At 49.4% G+C, this 20,346-nt stretch overlaps 2 protein-coding genes across 3 annotated transcripts; both read right to left on the bottom strand.

Moving 5' to 3' along the window:
- Nucleotides 1-228: 228 nt before the first annotated feature.
- Nucleotides 229-8,150, bottom strand: LOC119404117 (uncharacterized). 2 transcript variants are annotated; one of them, XM_049419166.1, is made up of 2 exons: nt 7,092-8,150; nt 253-1,424 (listed from the first exon to the last, which is right to left on the bottom strand). In XM_049419166.1, exons 1-2 carry the CDS (start codon nt 7,413-7,415, stop codon nt 270-272), a joined length of 1,479 nt encoding a protein of 492 aa, XP_049275123.1. In that variant the 5' UTR covers nt 7,416-8,150; the 3' UTR covers nt 253-269. The 2 variants fall into 2 exon arrangements, with proteins under 2 accessions (XP_037526649.1, XP_049275123.1); XM_037670721.2 differs by lacking the exon at nt 7,092-8,150 and having other exon boundaries at nt 229-1,873.
- An 8,677-nt stretch (nt 8,151-16,827) lies between these two features.
- On the bottom strand, nt 16,828-19,941 carry LOC119405037 (uncharacterized). The gene is made up of 2 exons (XM_037671798.2): nt 19,411-19,941; nt 16,828-17,215 (listed from the first exon to the last, which is right to left on the bottom strand). Exons 1-2 carry the CDS (start codon nt 19,615-19,617, stop codon nt 16,964-16,966), a joined length of 459 nt encoding a protein of 152 aa, XP_037527726.1. The 5' UTR covers nt 19,618-19,941; the 3' UTR covers nt 16,828-16,963.
- Between the last annotated feature and the right edge of the window lie 405 nt (nt 19,942-20,346).

Raw genomic sequence — 20,346 nt, forward strand, 5'->3', positions numbered from 1 at the left:
AAGACCATCCTCATTATACTGATGAAGTAAACTTTAAAATCTTGCATCCAGTAGAGTACACATCTTTCGTGTCGGTTTGTTTGGGTGTCCACGTTCACGTTCGCCTCACGTTAGCGAAATCAGACAGCCAGAATGCTTCATGCAGCAGAGCAATGTAAAACGCATGTGCACGACGCTGCGAGTGAAATGGGCTTGTTATATGCCCAACAGTACACACTGTTAGCACACCTATTTATTACAGAATATGGGCTGTGCACAGAACCGTCCCATCACTTTTTCGGCACAGATGCTGGCGGCGAGACCTTGCTGCTTATCTGAGTGACCAGGTTCTTGACACGCTCCGAGGAACCGGCCAGCTTCTGCAGGTACGGCGAGATGCTCTGCACCTTCGCGGACACCTCGTTGTAGCTGAGCCTCAGAAGGCGATGCAGGGCCGCCAGGGCGCGGTAAACCTGTTCCTCGCTGAGGTCACCCTTCAAGAACTGCGCGATAGCCTCGGTCAGCTGCTCGGCCAAGTCGTCGAACATCTCTCTCGTCGTGAGGTTGAAGACGAGCGCAGCGCCGAACTCCTGCGCGAGACGGCGGCCGCAGAGGAGCCCGCATACCGCAGCTCGAACGGTGGCCTTAGCGTTGCTGCACACCTGCCGAGTACCGCCGTCCTCTCGCCACTCCGAGATGTACAGCAGCCACTCGCAGCTGGCCACGTGGCTGCACAGGTTGCAGAGAAGCTTGAGGACTTCGTCCTGCTCCTGCGGAGAGAGCGTCGCGATCCGGTTGACGTAGCTCATGATGACGTGCTTCTTGCGGTCCTGGTGCAAGAACAAGACGACGTCCTTGAACAGCGCTACCGCCTGGAGCACGCGCAGTAGCGACAGCCGCGCGCCGCAGTTACCGTCTTGCGAAATCAACAGCTTTTCGAAGACGTCTAGCAGCTCCTGGCCGAGAGCCCAAGCTCCGTGGCCGTTCACGAGGTATTCGCGGAGGCGGTCTAGCTGAGACCTCTCGCGGTCGGTGATGGTGGTTTTCTTGAGGTGCTTTTCGAGTTCCTTGAAAGAGGCAATCCCGTCGACCCGGGGATAGAAGACGGGCTGATCGTCGCCGCTCTTGTCTTCGCCATCTTCGTCACTTCCGCCGTCGGGAGACTTCTCACCGGACGTCTTACCACGAGGCGAGCTGCGTTTCGAACGACCCGAGCGTTCTGGGGAGCGCGAACCCTTCGAGCTCTGCTGCACCCCGCCTGGAGAGCCCTGTCCCGGCGCCTTATCCACATTGATCGCGAGATGCTCGAATAAAGGCACCAGCGTGTTGCCCATCGGCGTGCGCAGAAATTCGTCCGGCAGTTCCAGGATCTCCCGCGGAATGGACTTGCCGGTGAGGAACATGGCGACGTCTTGCGAGAAGTTGTTGCAGTTGTGGCGGAACAGGTTGTACGTGCTGCCTTTGTAGGTGGACTTGCCTAGATCGCGGATGTACTCCAGAAAGACGTCGTGAGGCAACTCGGTGCGACCGAGGCTTACGACCCGGTCGGGATTCTGGAGGGCGGTCTTTCCCGCCGGGCAGCTGTCGATGCCCGTTGAGCCGAAAAAGTACTCCGTGCCCCGAACGACGATACTGGTGTGCCAAACGCCGGGCAGTTCTTTGCCGAGCAGAGCGGGAGACAGTTTCTTGGCCAGTCCCTTGGACAGGTCGTACACGTAGAGCTGGACTTCGAAGCCGGACTCGGCGTTGCCTCGCGATGCTTTCGCCATGTCGCCCACGCTCATGGTGGGCTGAGGAAATCCGGTGGTTGGTTCAGAACTGCGTTAGGCGCCTGGTAACGCTGTTTTCAACAGGAGAAAAGCTCGTACATATCCGACGACTCACAGAGGGTAACAGTTGCAAGCTCACGTAGAACTAGAAAATGGACCTCAGTCCTGCTTTTTACGATGGGGCCACGCGGCACTGCCCCCTTCTTCTTTCTCTGTTGTCGTTAGAAAGAGTGTCACGCGCTTTAGGTTTGTTTTAACAAAAAAAAAACTTAAAAAATGGGACGTTTCATTTTGTGCTCGCGGTTTACGTGCAAACTTACGGGCGCTATTGCCTTTTTTGTGCATTGTGCGTAGAATGTTTCAGAAACGCTTTGATTGTGTGTAGGTGTTCCGGTTATACAACCTTGAACGTTCTTCGGGAGTTTCCTGGGTGCGCCTACGGCCAGCGCCATGAACGGAGAACAACACTTTGCGATAAGTAGCGAGGCACTTCAAGTGGTGAAGGAATACGTCTATTCCTTTACCATAGAGCCTAACCATCAGACTAAAGTAACTAGAAGAATAAGAATCGGGTGGAGCGCATTTGGCGGGCATTCTGAAATCACGAATGACAGGTTGCCGCTATCCCTATAAAGAAATGTATATAAGTGACACATCTTACCGGTACGTACCTATACGGAGCACAAAGCTGGAGGCTCACGAAGAAGGATCAACTTAAATTGAGGACGACGCAGCGAGTCATGAAAAGGAAAATGATAGGTGCTACAGAAAGCAGAGTGGGTCAGGGAACAAACAGGTGTTTAGATCTTAGTCGAAATCAAGAAGTAGAAATGAATGGGCAGGGCACGTAGCACGAAAGTAAGATAACCGCTGGTCACTAAAAGTAACAGACTGGATTCCAGGAGAAGGCTAGCGGGCGAGGAGGAGGCACAAAATTTAGGTGGGCAGATGAGATTAAGAAGTTTACGGGGATAACGTGGTCGCAGCAAGCACATGACCGGGTTGATTGGTGAAACATGAGAGAGGCCTTTGCCCTGCAGTGGGCATAATCAGGCTGATGATGATGACGCTCTAGTATTGTTCAGATCGTGCGTAGCAACTACTTCGCGGTCGGTCGACTAGCGCCTGGGCTGCCACCACTAGAGTTGTTGCTCTTTACTGCTCGCTCGGCCTCTCGTTCAGCCTTCTCGCTCGGCACCATCGCATGCCCACCAAGCCCATAGCAACAGGCAGAGTAGGTCAGCCCAACATCACCCATGCCACTACCGGACTGGAGGGAACACGCGACGCGCGCCAGATCGCTGACAGGGCATCTACGTTTGCGCGTAAGACTGTAAAAGTGACTGCGTCTTTTGATGAGGCCGCCGTAGCGGGTAGCAATCAAACTATCTCGCGGCTCCAGACGTGATCTCGCTGATTTCGCAGACGGTGCATGTACACTTACGCGAATAAACAATGTAAAAGACTTCAACATTTACTGTCCCGCCGTGGGAGCCACCTGCGTCAACCTAAGGTAGACTGTAGTACATTCTACCTAAGGGTTGATCTTCAGCCCCTGAGTAAAGTTTACCATACCATAGCAATTCCTCAAGCTAAAATCTCTGCGGCGACAGCTATAGCAGCAGCATTCTTTCCCCTAACAATGAAGTGGTAATGCTTGCCTAATTTTCGTAATGTAATAGTGGTGCAGGGAAAAAGTCCAGTAATCTGGTGCTCATTGTGTTGCTGGGTGGAAGAGAGGACGGGAGGTTGGGGTGGAAGACGAACTGAAATATTTAACGTAAGTATATGCCAGAAAATGAAATACTTGGAGTTATGTTTAACAATAACCATATGTCCCGTGATACTTAAACCAGACTGTAAAGCAGTTTAGAACCAACTGTAACGTTTTATTTCGTGCACATGGCGCCTTGACGATAGGAAGTACTGCATTTGCCAAGCGCCTTCTGTATACCATGCACACATACGATGCACAACACGCGGATGCACATACGGAATTTCACTGCTGATAGCTTTCAGTGAAAGATGCCGACAAAAATACAGTTAAACGATGCTAGTAATTTTTATGCACATATCAATCACCTCGGTGATGACGAGCCGTTTGTCTTGACGAGAAGAAATAGGCTTGAGGAGGCTCAATCTTGCGGTGAGCTTTTAGGGCTTCCTTGTAACTCGTGAGGAGAGTCTTGTTCCGACGCCTTGTCGACCGTGATTGAAATACCCTCCAAGAAAGGCACTAGCGCGCTGCCCATTGCCGTGCTCAGGAAGTCGTTGGGCAGTTCAAGAATATCTTCTGGAATGGGATTGCCGGTCAGGAACAAGGAGATATCTTGGGAAAAGTTGTTGCAGTTGTGATGGAAGAGATTGTACGTGCTTCCAGCGTAGCTGTACTGGCCAATTTCCTGTATGTACTCCAGGAAGACGTCGTGAGGTACATCCGTGCGACCGAGGCTCACGACTCGGTCCGGGTTCTTGAAGACCGTCTTTCCCGCCGGACAGCTGTCGATGCCCGTCGAGCCGAAGTAGTACTCCGTGCCCCGGACGACGATACCCGAGTGCCAAACGCCGGGCAGTTCTTTGCCGAAGAGCGCGGGAGAGAGTTCCTTGGCGAGTCCTTTGGACAGGTCGTACACGTGGAGCAGCACTTCGTAACCGGACTCGGCAAGACTGCTCGATTCGCTCGCCATGTCGCCGACGCTCACGGTAAGCCGAAGAAATCCAGTGGTTGCTTCGGAACTGTGTTAGACGCCAGTTGTCTTCAACATGACAAAAGCTCGCCCTTCCAACGGCTCAGAGAAGACGACAGTTGCAAGCTCAACGCCGAACTCCAATGTAGGTCTTCTTCTTCGTCTCCTTTGTTCGGTGGTGCCACGCGGCACTACCTACCTCTTCTTTCTCTGTTGGAGCTGGTAAGCAACGTGACTAGGTTGTAAGAACGTCTCGTAGATGTGGTTTGTTTCGGACGCACGAGCAAACAAACAAAATATTGACAAACGTTCTAGCTCACGCTTTGACATAGGCGTGCACAGGGTTCCCCTTTACTTGGGAAGGGGGGGGGGGGCGGGACAAACCATTATAGCTGACATGTCTCGCTTGAAGATAACGACGATGAAGTGCGCGCGCGACTACACTGGCGCTGTGGCACGAGCGTCATTCTGGTGTCGAACGTTAGCGATTCGTGACTCCAACGCTTAATAAAGTGTTCATGTTTCCTTGTGTAAAATAAATCGTCGTACAGCCACAAGTGGCTGTACAGACGTAACAATAGCAGCCCCCACCCCACCTCGCGTTGATTGAGTAAGAAAGACACGTTTCACAATGGATGAAAAAATGAAAATGTAGCGATGATGTGCTTCTCACAGCGGCCTGTCCCTGGTAGGGCAGGCCGCTGGCTTTTCAACAGTAAAGATGGGAGGTAAACAGTTCTTGGAATGCAACATCAATGGCCTTCGGCCGCCATTATAATCAAAAACCTGCATAGCCATAATCCTCCTATTTAAACAATGACGCGACAGTTCCTATACGTAGCAGACTTATCATCCCCCTCAGGTTATTAGGGGGAAGGCCGCCTCTCCTGCTCCCCTTGGGTGTTTAGGGAGTGGCGCCTCTCCCCCTGCCCCCCTCCCCCCTTGTGCGCACACCTATGCGCTTCGAAGAGCACAGGCGAGAGCCTTTCCTCCTCTGAGACACTCATTAAATTGATGACTTTACTCACTTCTGATCGTTGCTCCGTCGTCATTGAGACCTGGTTCGAATCAAACCGATCACGATCGAAGGTGCTCGTGGGACCCAACTGTACGCGACTAATAACAGTACATGTCCTCGAAAATGCGGGAAGCGAACAGGTAGCAACGCTTCATGCTACAAAAAAAAAAAGATGTTTCAATTTCCAGCCACGACTAGCAACGCGTAAAGTAAATATATGGCACTTGCGAACCAGCTCCGGCGAGCTCCATCGCGCGTATTCTATCCGTGCTACGTGTGATGTATACGCCCGTCCAGTATAGAAAACGTCTTGCTAACGATGTTTTTAACACGAGAAACATCAAAATTAGTTCTGCAGGCAAAAGGAAACAACTTACCGCAATAGTGAGGTGGGCCCAACCAGCGGCGCATGAACGGTGTAGCATCAACGTCTCTATGAAAACGGGACGCACGGACGCAACTCAGTGGATGCATGAAAAGCTGTCAATATTTGAAGTGAAGTGGAAGCGTATCTTACATGCTAACCCGTGAAACGGCTCGTGTGGCCGCACTCTACTTGCGTAGAGCGCGGCCACACGAGCCGTTTACTCTCCAAGAAGTGCCGAAGTGGCTGCCTTCGAGTATTACGTTGTACAGTGAAAGAAAATGTGAAAATTGAGTTTCCTACCAATAATCAGGCGCAAAAGTAAGGCGATTTGCTGATACAAGTTAGACGATCCCCCGCTTTCCGCGGCGAGATATCGCCGCGACGAGCCGGAATTCATTCGAACTTGGTCACGTTCCCGGTCTGACGTAACGCAGTAGCCGCATGCGCACGGCTTCAATATTCTCATATAACGTGCGAGTTTCACGATTTCTAAAACAATGGGTACGCCTTAAGCACTCCGTACAACTTTCTATCCCGCGCTCAGGTTCATCACAGTAAAGTTAACAAGTTTTTGCCAGTGAGTTTTCGGAGCAGCGGCAAGGTATTCCAGCCTCAAGTTCGTGTGCGAACACTGCAGGTACCCTCCTTTCGGTAATTTTTGTACTAAAGAACACTTGCATTGTAAAAAAAAATGACAGAAAGAAAGAAAAACACCCCCCTATGCGTGTCTGTAAAGGTACTGCACAGTACGCTGCGAAGTAAAACGCCGCCAGTCGAGAATATAAGCCTTTATTCTGTACAGTACTATGAAGATAGAAAGTTCTTTCACATGCAAGCATCATCTGTACAACATATACGCACACGAACGGACACACACATACACAGTTTCTATGACTGTTGGAATGTAGCAGTAAAAACAGTCGACAAACATTGAACTAAGGAATGTCAGTAATTTCCTAAGATACCAGTCAGGTCCAGGACCACGGGGCGTTTCTCCTGGTGCTCCTACCGTGACCCGGGACGGGCTTCACACGGCTCATTCATTACGGTGGGCGAGGGCTCTTCGGGCTGCGTCGTGGTTCATGAGTAGAATGCTGTTCCAACGCCTTACGCACAGCGATTGACAGATGCTCGAAGGAATGCACCATCATGCTTCCCATGGGCGTGCTCAGGAAGTCGTCGGGCAGTTCGCGAATCTCCCTCGGAATGGAGTTGCCGGTCAGGAACAAGGACAGGTCTTGAGAAAAATTGTTGCAGTTGCGACGAAACAGGTGGTACGAGCTGCTCTTGTAGTTGTACCTGCCCAGGTCCCGGATGTACTCCACGCAGACGTCGTTAGGCAGCTCGGTGCGACCGAGGCTCACGACTCGGTCCGGTTTCCCGAGGTCGGTCCTTCCCGCCGGGCAGCTGTCGACGCCCGCCGAACCGAAGAAGTACTCCGTACCGCGGAGGACGATACTGGTGTGCCACATGCCGGGCAGTTCTTTGCCGAGGAGGGCGGGGGATAGGGTCTTGGCCAGTCCGTTGGAGAGATCGTAGACGTAGAGCAGCACTTCGGAGTCGGACTCGGCATGGCCACGCGACGCGTCTTCCATGACTCTGACGCTCAAGTCAGGCCGAAGAAACCTTTCGTTGCTGCGAAGCAGCTGACCCTTTCAAAACGGCAACAACTAGACCATCCGGTGACGTAGTCTCGACGCTGGGTATTTGCAAAGGCCTTCCGATGTCTTTCCTTATTCGATACCAAGCTACACTGACTGCTGCTGCTTTTCTTGGAAGCGCTGTAGAACGTGAGGAACGTGTGGGTGGTCTTGAATGTATTCTCTGCAGAGAGCAATTAAGTTGAGTTTCCTCCCATGACGCCACCTAGCGCCACGGACTCGCCTGTTGTCGAGGTTCACGCAGAGCGCGCATGCGCTTGTCCTCTATTGCTCGCTGATATCGTTCGTTCATTTCATGCAACGCTTAAGTTTATAGCTTCGTCATGTTATTGGGTGGCATTTCACAAATGTGGCTCAGCCGCAGCGCAACGTGGTCGCTCCTGCGAGATAGCGCGTTTAGCGATTTATACTTGTGAAGCGTGCAGTCGTGCAGTGGTGACCCTGGATAACTCTGACCGATATACTGCGGCTCATCGAATAGGGTGGGGTAGTTTCTCGAGAACATGGCAACGCTTGCGGGTGTGACAGAATGAATACGCCATGGGGGGAATGTACCACGTTGGCACAGGCGTTGCTTTGCCAGCTTAACTTTCTGTATTGAAATTCCAGAGTGCAGCCCCTGGTCTTGTAGATGATTCTGGGGGCTTTATGGAAATGCGGCTGGTCCATGCCTTGAGTGTCCTATATATGCTACATTATAAGATATGATAATCGAGCACTGTCGTCCTCAAATTGTGTGCGTAGGTGTACATTTCCACCAGATACCATTTTTATTGCACCATGGTACCACCGTTTAAGTACAGCTTCAGTGGTGTTTCTAAAATGTGGCGCCGTCATGCGTGGAAGGCGTAAATAAGTATACCAGGCTGTGTTGGCGTTCGTGGCTACATTGAGCGAAATTGGCTATGCGTTACGACCCCGTCTGTTGACAAAAATTTCAGGTTAGCTCCATGGCTACTTTGGGCTCCTATTCTGGCGCATTTACAAGACATTTCTTCTATTATTTGTAGATACAATGGCATAAGTAAGCATAAGGACAACCCATTGTTTATAAGCTTTTCTTTCGTACTACCTGATGCGCGCGCACGATCTGAGCCCGGTAGCAGGCCGCTGCTGCGCATCGAGGCGCCACAAAACGGGGCGCGGCTGCAAAAATGAGTAAGCACATGCGTGGCAAGCACGCTGGTGACGCTGCACGCCATATGTGCTGACTCTATGCGCCAGTTTCTAATGCCAATGCTGAGCGTATGTTCTCTTGTGTGACCTCTGCAAGAGCAGATACACACACACAAAGAAATGTTGAGGCTGGACTGTTCACCTTCAAGCAGATTTCGCTACTTGAAGCTGGCCTGGTCTTATGGTGATTCTACCAATCATATTCGATCTAAGGCTTTAAGGAAAAAAACTGCTTCGACGTTTGTTGTTCCTACCCAGTGTTTGGCTTCAACATGCCAAGGTTACTGTGATACGAACTCCCTATTTGGGTTTAGCCGTGCAAGCGCACTGAACGTGTAATAATTTAGCTACTTATTTACAGCTTACCCGCCACGGTCGTCTAGTAGTGCTCGACTGCTGAACCGCAGGTTGTGGGATCGAATCCCGGCCGCGACGGCAGCATTTTCGATGGAGGCGAAAATGCTAGACTCCCGTGTACTTAGATTTAGGTGTACGTTAAATAACCCGAGGTGGTCTAAATTTTCGGAGCTCTCGACTCGGCGTCTCTCATAATCATATCGTGGTTTTGGGACGTTAAACCCCAGCAATTAATATATTGTTATTATTTACAGCTACCTGCAGCCTGAAATGAAGGATGAGACATTGAGTGCACCCTTCATTCTCTGTTTGTTCTTATTCAATATGATAGTGCCACATTTAACTCCTTCATGTTTCTCGTACTTTTTTCTGCTTAAAGTACCCAAGTACCAGGCACGTAGACAAGTGGAGGGGGGCAGCGCCCCCCCCCCCCCCCTTCCCGAAATTCGTCCATCCTTCTGTATTCTCGGGCAACTTTTTTTTTCTTTTTGCCATGGAAAGACTTTCTTTCGAACAATTACGCCTCCCCCCCCCCCCCCCCCCGAAAAAAAATCCTGGCTGCGTGCCTGCCCAGTACAAGTAGCTTTTCAGTATTTAATTATTAGACAAAAGCGATACGATAACGTTAAAAGAAAGGAGACAAACATAAAATGAGGCCTAAGTTCGCGCAGTGAACGATGATACCGGTATGTGAAAGGAAACCATTAAGATATACATTAGATATAAATTAGGAGCCCTTCCGAAAATAGGGGCAAGTGAAGCTTGGGGTGCTATTGTGGACACTGTCAAATTCCGCTATCGTGTTAAATTTCGTAATGGCGGCATATTAAGCCAATCGGAGAGGCTGTAGCAGCCCTCCGGGCCAATCAGACTTGACCAATGGCAGAATTCGACAACATGGCGGAATTTGACAATGTTCAGAATAGCACCCTTGGCGTGAGGGTGCCTGACCTGCTATTCTTCCTTTCTCTCTATGACATTGCGCAATGCTTCCTCCTAACTTTTTCCTTCCTCAGGATCTTCACCCACGTGCTTAGCTGCGCAACATTTCTGCTGCTACAGGCAACAATGACGGCCATGCGGGAAACAATGACATGTAACAGTGAAAGGCCGCAATAAAATGTGGCAACGTACGTGACACGACAAGCGACCTCAATAAAAAATCAGGTTGCCGTATCAGAAACGGCTTATCGCCGAGAAGCCCACGATCAAGACAGCATCAATTGGAAAACAGCGCAAAAATATGCGCACGTGACCGGCTCCCCTTCGAGAGCCGAATTAATCTGTATACGCGCATTTCTGTACAGTCGCCGGGGTTGGGTTTCTTGCGACTACGCCGCAGCCACCTAAATCTGTAACATAAAATCTAAATCTTCGCTTAAAAGGCGGAAACTGACTTCTAGAATTACCGCGCACTTCTGTCAGTAAATGATGGTTCCCACGACGGCTGAATGCGTGCTCCCTAGCTGCCGTCTTAGTACTCTTGGAACAGCGCGCCGTCAAGACCTCCGAGAGTGGAAGCCACGACTTGCGTACAGTCTCGAAGGCCGTGCTCTTTGTCCCTTAGTTAGATTGTACTCTGAAAGATGGCGGAACTAGACTGCTCCTCGCAAGGGTGAACGAGAACACTTTCCTTCTTCCGATTCTTCCATGGCTCTTCGGGGTTGGCGCTTTCGTATCGATCATGCTTTCGAGAGTGCGACGAATTTCGCAACGATGGCGCCTCCCGTCGGGAACTGCACCATTCGTAATCGTTGCTCTTTCTCCTGCATACCGAGAGGCGGCGGCAGCCTTCCCACTCATAGCTTATAGTAGACATTACTTATAATACCTGGAGTTCTTACGTGCCAAAACCACGATATGATTAGGAGGCACGTCGTATGGAAGAGCTCCGAAAATTTCGACCATCTGGTGTTCTTTAACGTACACTGACACCGCACAGTACTCGGGCTTCTAGCATTTCGCCTCCATCAAAATGCGACCGCCGCGGCTGGGATCGGACCCGCGACCTTCGGGTCAGCATCAGAGCACCGTAACCACTGTACCACCGCGGCGGACGACTGTATTTACGGTCACCGTTAAGATTCAAAGGAAGTCTAAAGTGCAGCTTTCTTTGAGGTAATCATGATTATGATGAAATCATGTCAAGGACCCCTAACTACAGTGACACGGGATATAACGTACTCCAAAATCAGCACACGGGAAATGTCGCTGTCAAGAGCAAACGAATAAGGTTGTTCAGGGGAGCGTGGATGATTTAAAGAATGAGAAATCGTTGAACAGAGAATGTCGCTGGGAGACTGACAAAGAAAATCACGCTTCTCGAAACGTTGGCTTCAGCAGCATTCTTTGTTCGACGATTTCGACGATAGGTGCGCGCGGGGCTCTCCATGAGGTGGAGCCAGTGGCGTAAATCCCAGGGGAGTCAGGGGGGTTCTGACCTCCCCTTGTGTTCAAACTGGGGGGGGGGGGGGTACACCCCTTGCAAGTGTCCCCCCTTGACATTTATCTTTCAAACTTCATGTATTTGAATTGCTTGACAGTCATGTATAGTGTATTAAACTTTCTTTAATGCCCGTATATTTTTTTGTGTGTACTTGTATTCAGTACCCCTCAGCTGTCGCAACTGCCACTGGACCAGTTTCAGAGAAGACTCAAGAGAACAATCCAATTACGAGAGCTGGGAACCCATGCTCGTCATTTAATTTCATTTCATAAAATCATCTTAATTTCTATATCAATCAAAACAACACCTATATTTAGACAAACAAAATGGCCGCCATGGCAAGATGTGTGTCTCCCCTCGTGATTTTTCTAGATTTACGCCACTGGGTGGAACCAAGGATAACACCGCAGCGCCCCCCCCCCCCCCCAACTTCCTCATCCTTCCATTGGTCGAGTCCGACAGAAAACAAACTTCGCAGTAGATGCAAAAATGAAAATGAAGTGATGACGTGCTGCTCAAAACGGCCTGCCATTGGACACCGGCTTTCCGCAGGTATCGGTGGGAAGTGAACAGTTATTGGCATGCGACATAGGGGGTCCTCGGCCACCATTATCGTCAAAAACCGTCGTCGCCATAACCCTACAAATACATTGACGGGACAGGTCCGACTGCATATTCAAGCGCGAGTGGCATGTTATTCACGCGAGGACGTTGTGTATTTAGAGAGAGGTGCTTCGGCTCTTCAGACTGGAGTTCCTCCATGAGACCGGCTTGGATTGTGAATGGTAAAATGTGAGTGCAGGCAGTTTTGATAACGTCGAACGAATTTCTTCTAGGTTTAATGAACTGTACCGCGTCTGACATGTGGCGGTTCGGCGAAACAATTGCTGGTAATATTTGCAAGTCTAGATCCGCCAGGGGAAAAAAAAGAAAAGCAAAGGAAAAGAAACACTTTAGCTCCTCTTGCACAAATTGTGACGTGTCTGTCGTTTCAGGTCGCTTCTTGTTTTCTTGTTCCGTGGATGTCTCAGTCTCCTGCTGCAACTCCATTCGTAACAGAGAGAAAAGATGTTCTGCGACATCTTACGTTCCGCGGTATCTTCTATATCGTCTAATGACGTCAACTGTTCAATGCAGCTCAGAGTATTTAAAGAAAAAAAGTAATTATTCGTGCGGCAACTGCTGTTGCTACTTCCAAACTTGCGCACACCGAAACGACACCGCACAGAAATTGTTTTGCTGCTGTGCACTAACGTCATAAATCACGTTAGTCAACTAATAGCGCACTTACGGCACAACCATTAGTCAAGTGCCGTAATCAAGCGGGTCTCGTGGAATGTGCGGGCGCGAAAAGGCTGAATGAAAGATGGGTCGTTCGCATGGAGCGCACTCGAAGCAGGGCTATAGCAAATAGAACGTTTAGAAACAAACGGTCACGTAAAGGTTCGAGGAAGATGCTGCAAAAAAAAAGAGAAAACAAAAATGTCGCTTTAAAAAATGCGTGTATTTATTACTCGCCTTCCGCTCACCTGTATCGTAAAGGAATGGTTTCATCCGCATTACGCGGGGCTCTACACTGTACACCGATACCTTGCCGCGCTAAGTACAGAAACCACCAAACGGTGAAAATTGCAAGCGTTGCGTGCAAAATGCACGAACCCGCAGGCAATCAATAGGCAGTTTTAGAATACGGTACGCAAAGACAGCGTTCGTTGCGTACCAACGCTATTTCCGTCACTTAACGTGGGCACCCAAGAGGATAACGTATGACGCATGCGCAGTGGCGACAGACGCTATATAGCAAAGCTTTGCGTACCCTATCCTAAAACTCCATAATGACAATCGGTTGACACCGCTATGTGTTACCTCCCAGATTCTTAACATCACCAGTGAACCACGAATGTCCACTAGATGCCCATAACACTCTATAGATATCTCTTGGATACAGTTGGCATTATACGGATGTCTAATGGACACTGAGTGTTTACTGGAATATATATGCACCCCATTTAGGCTCTAGTAAGAAGTGAAACAGTTTTGCGAATCATTTCCACCTCCATCCGAATGCGATGCCACTTCACTCAAATCGGGATGTCTATGGAACAGTGTTTCATAGAGATTAAAATGCTTAAGTGCACATAATAAATATGTTAAGCTGCAATTGTTCAAGGGAATCAGCTGCTGTTATTCGGAAAAGTGTTCCACGTAACTTCAATTGGAAGCATTGTTCCACAGGCCTCCCTCTATACTTGTAACCACACATAACACGTGAAACGTCGTTACGTACTGACATGTGAAGATAGACAGTTGTAGTTGGGTAGTAGCTCTGTGGACGCAAGCTGTCATTGGAAATGGCTGACAGCAGTGGCGTACAGCCAGAAATTTTTTAGGGGATGGGGAGGGTGTTCAACCCTACTTTATGCACGTTCGTGCGTGCGTGTGTGTGTGCGTATATATATATATATATATATATATATATATATATATATATATATATATATATATATATATATATATATATATATATATATATATATATATATATATATATATGCCAAACTGAAAAAATTCGGGGGTGTTCGAACCCCCCCCCCCCGCCCCCTGCAGGCTGCCCCTCATGGCTACGCCTATGGCTGGCAGCCTGCGTCGTACGGAAAGCCGAGCTAGTTGGTACGAATTCATAGTGCAATAGCGCAAAAATACTAGCGCCTGTATCGTCTCTCTTGCCTGTGTCCCTGTGTTTTTTGCGCTATTGCACTATGAATTCGTACCAACTAGCTCGGCTTTCCGTACTACTGCAATTCATTTCTAGTTATTCGAGCCCTTTACGTGTATGTCCTAACTTTGACTCTTTTAACCCCGCTTTCATAGTGCCACTGTTAGCTGCGTCTGAATGTCGCGCTCGCCTACTAGGATGGCATCTCCGAAATCATCAATGCCCAGCAGACGTGCAGTTGCTCATTGGCATCTTGCCGCCATCAACTAGCCACGTCAATAGGATGATCAAGATACTGCGCTCTGAGCAGAGAAGACAGGTGAGGTACTTGTGGGACTGCCTCCGTGTTGCCTGCTCGTTCAAGTCGTCGGTTGGTGCTAACCAGGCCTTGTTTCGGGACTGGGCTGCTCAGGCAAGGAGCGTCACGGAATTCCTCTGGCTTCATACGCTTTCTTCATTACCCAAGAGGAAGAAGGCTGACACGGCGGGGGGAAAGGTTTTAGTGCTGGGTGATGCTGAACTCGGCAACCGTGAAAAAAGTGTTCTTCAGCTTGGACCAAAATTCTGCACAGAAAATTCGATGCGCAACGCGGAGAAACTGGCCTTGGCAAGAAACGTCGCAAGGTGTGCTCCAGAAAGTGACCAGGGCAGGTGTATTGGTGAATGCGTTGATGCTGTGCTTAGAGAGAGTAGCCCAACGACCAATTTTGTGAGTATTGCCTCTGTCGCTCGTCACCTTGTCTCCAAAAACCTTCGGGTATTAGAATCGGACAAAGAAGGGTTTTTTGTAGTGTTGCCGAACGCTATGTTCTCGGAGAAGGCTAGAGAAGCTGTGCAAAAGAATTTCAAAAACACAGAGGAGTGTCTAGAAGCCGCTAAAAAGCGCGCAATTGCCTTGTTGAAACGGTGCAGTCAGGATAAGCTTGCATGTGCTGTTCGGAAAGAAAAAGGCTTATGCCTTGAGGTATTCTTCAAGATAAAAACACACAAACCCGACAAGCCCTTCAGGTCAATTGTTTCCGAACGAGGTTCGTGGCAGTTCGTCGTCTCGTCTTTCCTTCAGAAGATGCTGCATTCCCTTACCATTGACGATCCATTCGTTATTTCGAATTCTGAAGCTCTTGTTTCATTTTTGTCGTCATCGAAAATCGAAGGATTAACTGGATTTAGTGTGGACGTAGAAGATCTCTACTATTCCTTGCCACAGGACCAGTTGATGCAGTACGTTAAGGAAACTATCACTCAAGACAATGATGAGGTTGCCTTCAGGAATTTTTCCGGGATGCCCGTGCAATCATTTTTGGAATTACTGTTGTTTTACCTTCGCAACACATTTGTCGGTTTTAATGGTCAAGTGTTCATTCAGAAGTCGGGAGTTTCCATTGGCTCAAAGGTTGCTCCGGTTTTAAGCTCCATTTTCTTAGCTAAATTAGACCAGAAAATTGAAGCACAGTTACCTGGTAGCGTAAAGAGAATATTGCGTTTCGTTGACGATTATTTGGTTCTTGGCAGATGTTCACAGGTGGACAACCTTAAAGATACAGTTCTATCGCTCTTCAAGAAGCATGGTGATGGTTTAAACTTTACATGTGAGCTGCCTACGGGTAACAAACTGCAGTTTTTAGACGTGACCTTATCTTTTGATGCGGACCACACGTGTTACATGTATGCACCAAGATCTGAAAAACCAATTTTGAATTTCAGATCTTCCCACACAAAACTTGTTAAGAACAGCATTGCTTTTTCTTGTTTCAAGTCTGCACTGTCGAAGACGTGCCACCACTTGATGAGGCAGAGTCTTGAAGGCCAGGTTGCTCGATTGAAACAAGCAGGTTTCCCGTCCTCGTCATTGCTCGCAACGTGCGAGAAAGCAGTAAAGTATTTTAAATCGCCAAATGAATCGAAAAAAGCATGTGAACCAGAAAAGATGAAAATGGCTGTCATTCCATATGTCCATACCTTCTCGCATCGCTTAAAAAAGATTGGCAGAAAATACAATGTGAAGGTAATATGTTCCGCTAAAAGCAAACTTAGCCGTGTGTGCCCAGCGGTTGAGCGTATGTACAACAAAGAAAGTGCTGACTTGGCTGGGAAATGTGACATGCGCCATACCATGAAGTTTGTAGAATGCAATAAGAAGGGTGTTGTTTACCAATTACCAATGTCATGTGGTCGCACGTATGTTGGGCAATCTGGACGGTGCGTAAACGTTCGCCTTCGTGAACACCATTCTTCGTTGAAATGCAGGCCAAGCAGCCACCTGTCCCTTCACTGCGCAGAGTGCAAATGTACCCCGTGTTTTGATGACACAGCCATATTATTTCAGAATGGCGATCAAACAGCTAGAGAGGTAGCCGAAGCGTTTTTCATTTCACGGTTCAAAGATAAGTGCATAAGCCACCCATCTTTATCCCTGTCGGATAAGGAAATAGATTTGCTGGTCTCAGGGCTGTGACTGGGAAAGTGAGAATTTTTCGTCTTTTTGAATTTTTTGTTTTTGCTGTCGGACGGAGTCACTGCGCATGACCAATTGTTTGTTTGTATGTATATATGTGTGTTTCCGAAAAAATAAACGTCAGTTGAAAGTAGCGCCTGTATCGTCTCTCTTGCCTGTGTCCCTGTGTTTTTTGCGCTATTGCACCATGAGCCTGCGTCCACAGAGCTACAGCAGACGCCCAACTAAACCTGTCTATTACTTTCGAAACTTCCACTTATAAGTGGTACTTAAGTGGAACGAAAAGGTTCAATGGTGAACTGGTATCCGGCACTTCCACACCAAGGCGCGCACTAAACGGGATACAACGGGGCCACGTTCTTAGGCACAGTCCCGGGCGGGTAGTACGGCGGGGGGTAGCTGTGTTGCTGAGCTGCCCACGGCTGTCCAGAGTAACCTTGCTGCGCTCCGTACGCGTTTGGCGCGGGATACTGCCACGTCGGCGCGGTCACCGCACAGGAGTAGGTGACGGGCGTTTCCATCGGACACCGCGGTGCTTGCTGCCATCCGAGTTCGTAACCGACGGGTTGGCCACTGTTCCCGCCCTGCAGGGAAAGGTTAGGAACGTAGCTTTAAATACCAGTGTCGGTGGAAGGATTATTAAGGCCAAACCCCATATGCGCGAAAATGCGCGCGACAGCGACGAGCTATGCTATGAGCGTCGAAACGAGCCGTTCGCGCGACGTATTGCGTGGTCGATTTCGCGCGATCGCACGGTTTTTCAGATTTGGAATCCGTCGCTCGTCGCCCGGAACTGCTGTGCTCAAGCAGCCAATAGCAAAACACCGGAACAAGATGCATCAGTGACGTATTGCTGATTGCCGCCACTTTCTTATCGATGCGCATCAACAACAACGTTCATCAACATGGCCAACGGCGACGAGCGCAACGTTGACGTTGTTGAACGCGAACGTGCGTTACGGGACCTCAGGGCGGGGAACTACAAGTCCCGCGCCGTCTGTGACGCGGCTTGGCGGCACGTAGCAGCAGTGATGGGATCGAAAAAAATACTGCAAGACAATGATAAACATTTTGTGTACCATTATGCAACAAAACATCGTATTTTACATTGCATACCGCTGACAACGAGCCACTTTTGGTACGAGTAAACGCCCTCATGCCAGCAACAGTGGCGATCGCTCGCCGAAGCCGTCGCGTGAATGGCGTTTGCCCATCCAAGCGACCGCTTGCGCGAAGACGATCTACGTCGCGTCGCTCGGCGCTGTCGCGTGCATTTTCGCGTGTATGGGGTTTGGACTTTAGGATAACGAAAAGCACCACAACGCTGCATGCTTCCTTCCATTCAATCAATAAGCCTTATTACGCGTATATTTTAAAACGTGACAAGCATCGCACAGAATTAATGTACGCTCGCGAGCATCCGAGTCGGCCAACCCTCGCTACATATTTAAAATTTGACATACGTACTTACCTTTAATAGCCTCATAGTCATGGTGCAATAGAGTACAATCTTAACATCTGATGAACATTTCAGTTTTTCTTTGCAAGAAAGCACTGCGTCTCATTAGCTTCCCGATCAGACAGAAGTTCGGGGTAAAACGGTGGCTTCAAGTAGTGAGAGGCCGTCGAACAAGGTATGTCGTTCGAGCCATTCTACAGTGAGAGTGTATACAACTAGGTCATTCGAAACTCCGCGAACTCACCAGAAGAACCCTAGCAGATATGTGCCACAGAAACTGGGCAAACCCCACTACTCACCACTGGTTCAAATAAATAAATAAATAAATAAATAAATAAATAAATAAATAAATAAATAAATAAATAAATAAATAAATCTGCGAGCTGCATTTCTGGAATAATATGACATGTTTACCAGCGAAAAAGACGTGGAAGAGAAGAAGGAATACAGGCAGGACACAGGAATACAGGAACACAGGACAAATAAATGCATTTCTCGCTCACCCAAACCTAGGTAAAAGTGCTTTAAAGGAGCATACTCTAAATACAAACATTCTGTGCATTTCTGTACCTATCATCGAAATTATGCGTCATCGCTTGTCGTCCACCTTCGTGGAGTGGAATGACTACTGCATTTTTTTTTTTTTCGATAAGGGGTCTTGTCCACGTGACAAAGACCGAGTCCCCTTGCCGAAACATTGCCTCCAACGACACTCCTTGTGTGACGACTTCATCACTCATTCTTTCTTGCGTATGTCATCAAGATACCCATTCAACATTAAGCTCGATACAAATTGTTAAAGGGCCCCCAGACAACCTCCGAAAATACAAACAAATAGCGCGTTGTTTTCTCCTGGCGTTTCCCGTCTTTTCGGCTTAATCCGTGACGCCAGCAGCATGTTCACGTGAGGTCGTGAGGAAATAAGCTCTCGATCGGCCTGTATACGAGAGACCATCGGCCGTTCTGTCTTGTTTCGCATGACTATGGTGCGCGGTCAGCTCATTTCACTTCATTTTCGACTGCGCAAGCGGATATAACGACGTGTCACCCGAAAAGCGTGAAATCCTGATATATTGAAAGCTTAGTGCCGATATTGTCCACGCGTTTTAAAAAGAAATAGGTGGTGAGGAGTGAAGGCGAGAACGAAGCCACTCTCTTGTCTTTGAGCTCCGCGTGGTTTTAGGGGCCCTTTAAGACCCAGATACAATATAAAAGCGAAGCGGCCACCTGAACGCTCGCTCTCGCTCTCACACACACGCACACACACACAAAGGCGCACAGACAGCAACACAGCTGGATACATATCGGTGTCATGCTTACCATCCCGTTACGGTCCCTTTGCGAGAACATTACTCGGCGTCGCAGGATTCCAGCCACGTAAAGGCCGACCAGGCAGGACACGATGATCAGCGCGACGACGCAGACCACCACAAGGGCACGGGGCATCCACATGTACTCGGAACGCGCGACGGACACCACGCCGAATATTACCCTCTCTGCTGTGCCGTTGCCGACTTGTTCGTTCATCAGGCGAACACCTGATCACGTAGCTGTCGGCGATTATCGTTTTCTCCAGCACGCGATCCAGGCATGATGCAAGAAACGGTTGTACATAGGCGTCAGGGTCTGCCTTGCAGAGTTCCTGCGCAGTTGTGCACGTAGAGACTGAACGCGGGCGCGACAGGCGATGCCGGATAAACACGGGACCCACACACTGCGCACCGCGCAGCGGCTTTTGCGACACCGACCTTGGCAGCCAAAAGGCACAGCTGTAGCTGTGCGCGTCGCGCGCACGCAGCCGTGAAAGTAGTGGAGAGGGGGACGAGGACGGATTCAGAGGACACATGGTATGGATGTGCTCGTGGGATGTTCGCGTGGGGGTTCGGCGTGTGGAAAGAGACTGCCGGAGAAATTAAGCCGTGACCGCGTGCATCGCGTCACCGAGCGCGTGTTCGTATTGAGCGCGCAGTGCATAGCCCCACGTCCGAACGCAACGGGCGCGCTTTCAGGCGTGGTCACCCGATACGCTCTAAAAAATTAATCCTGCGCTAATGCCGTTCGTGAGTAGGTCTTGGCGTAGTCCTAAATCCTGCGCATAATGCAGCTGCACTACCGTGGAACCCGAGGAAGTGTGTAGCAAGGGCAAGCCAGTGAGATTCCCTCGACGCTTGCCACCGCCTCGTCAATCGCGCGCTTGCCGAGGCGGTGGCGCCCTCTCCTGCGCGGCGCGGGTATCAGCCGCATGTTTCAGAAGCG

This window comes from Rhipicephalus sanguineus, chromosome 9 (assembly GCF_013339695.2).
Source record: "Rhipicephalus sanguineus isolate Rsan-2018 chromosome 9, BIME_Rsan_1.4, whole genome shotgun sequence".
NCBI lineage: Eukaryota > Metazoa > Arthropoda > Arachnida > Ixodida > Ixodidae > Rhipicephalus > Rhipicephalus sanguineus.

Excerpts from the sequence above, each read along its gene's own strand:
- LOC119404117 (XM_037670721.2), bottom strand. The coding sequence starts at position 1,763 with ATGAGCGTGGGCGACATGGCGAAAGCATCGCGAGGCAACGCCGAGTCC.
- LOC119405037 (XM_037671798.2), bottom strand. The coding sequence starts at position 19,617 with ATGAACGAACAAGTCGGCAACGGCACAGCAGAGAGGGTAATATTCGGC. Across the intron at positions 17,216-19,410 it reads AAAGGGACCGTAACGGGATG|GGCGGGAACAGTGGCCAACC; the intron begins GTAAGCATGACA and ends CTTTCCCTGCAG.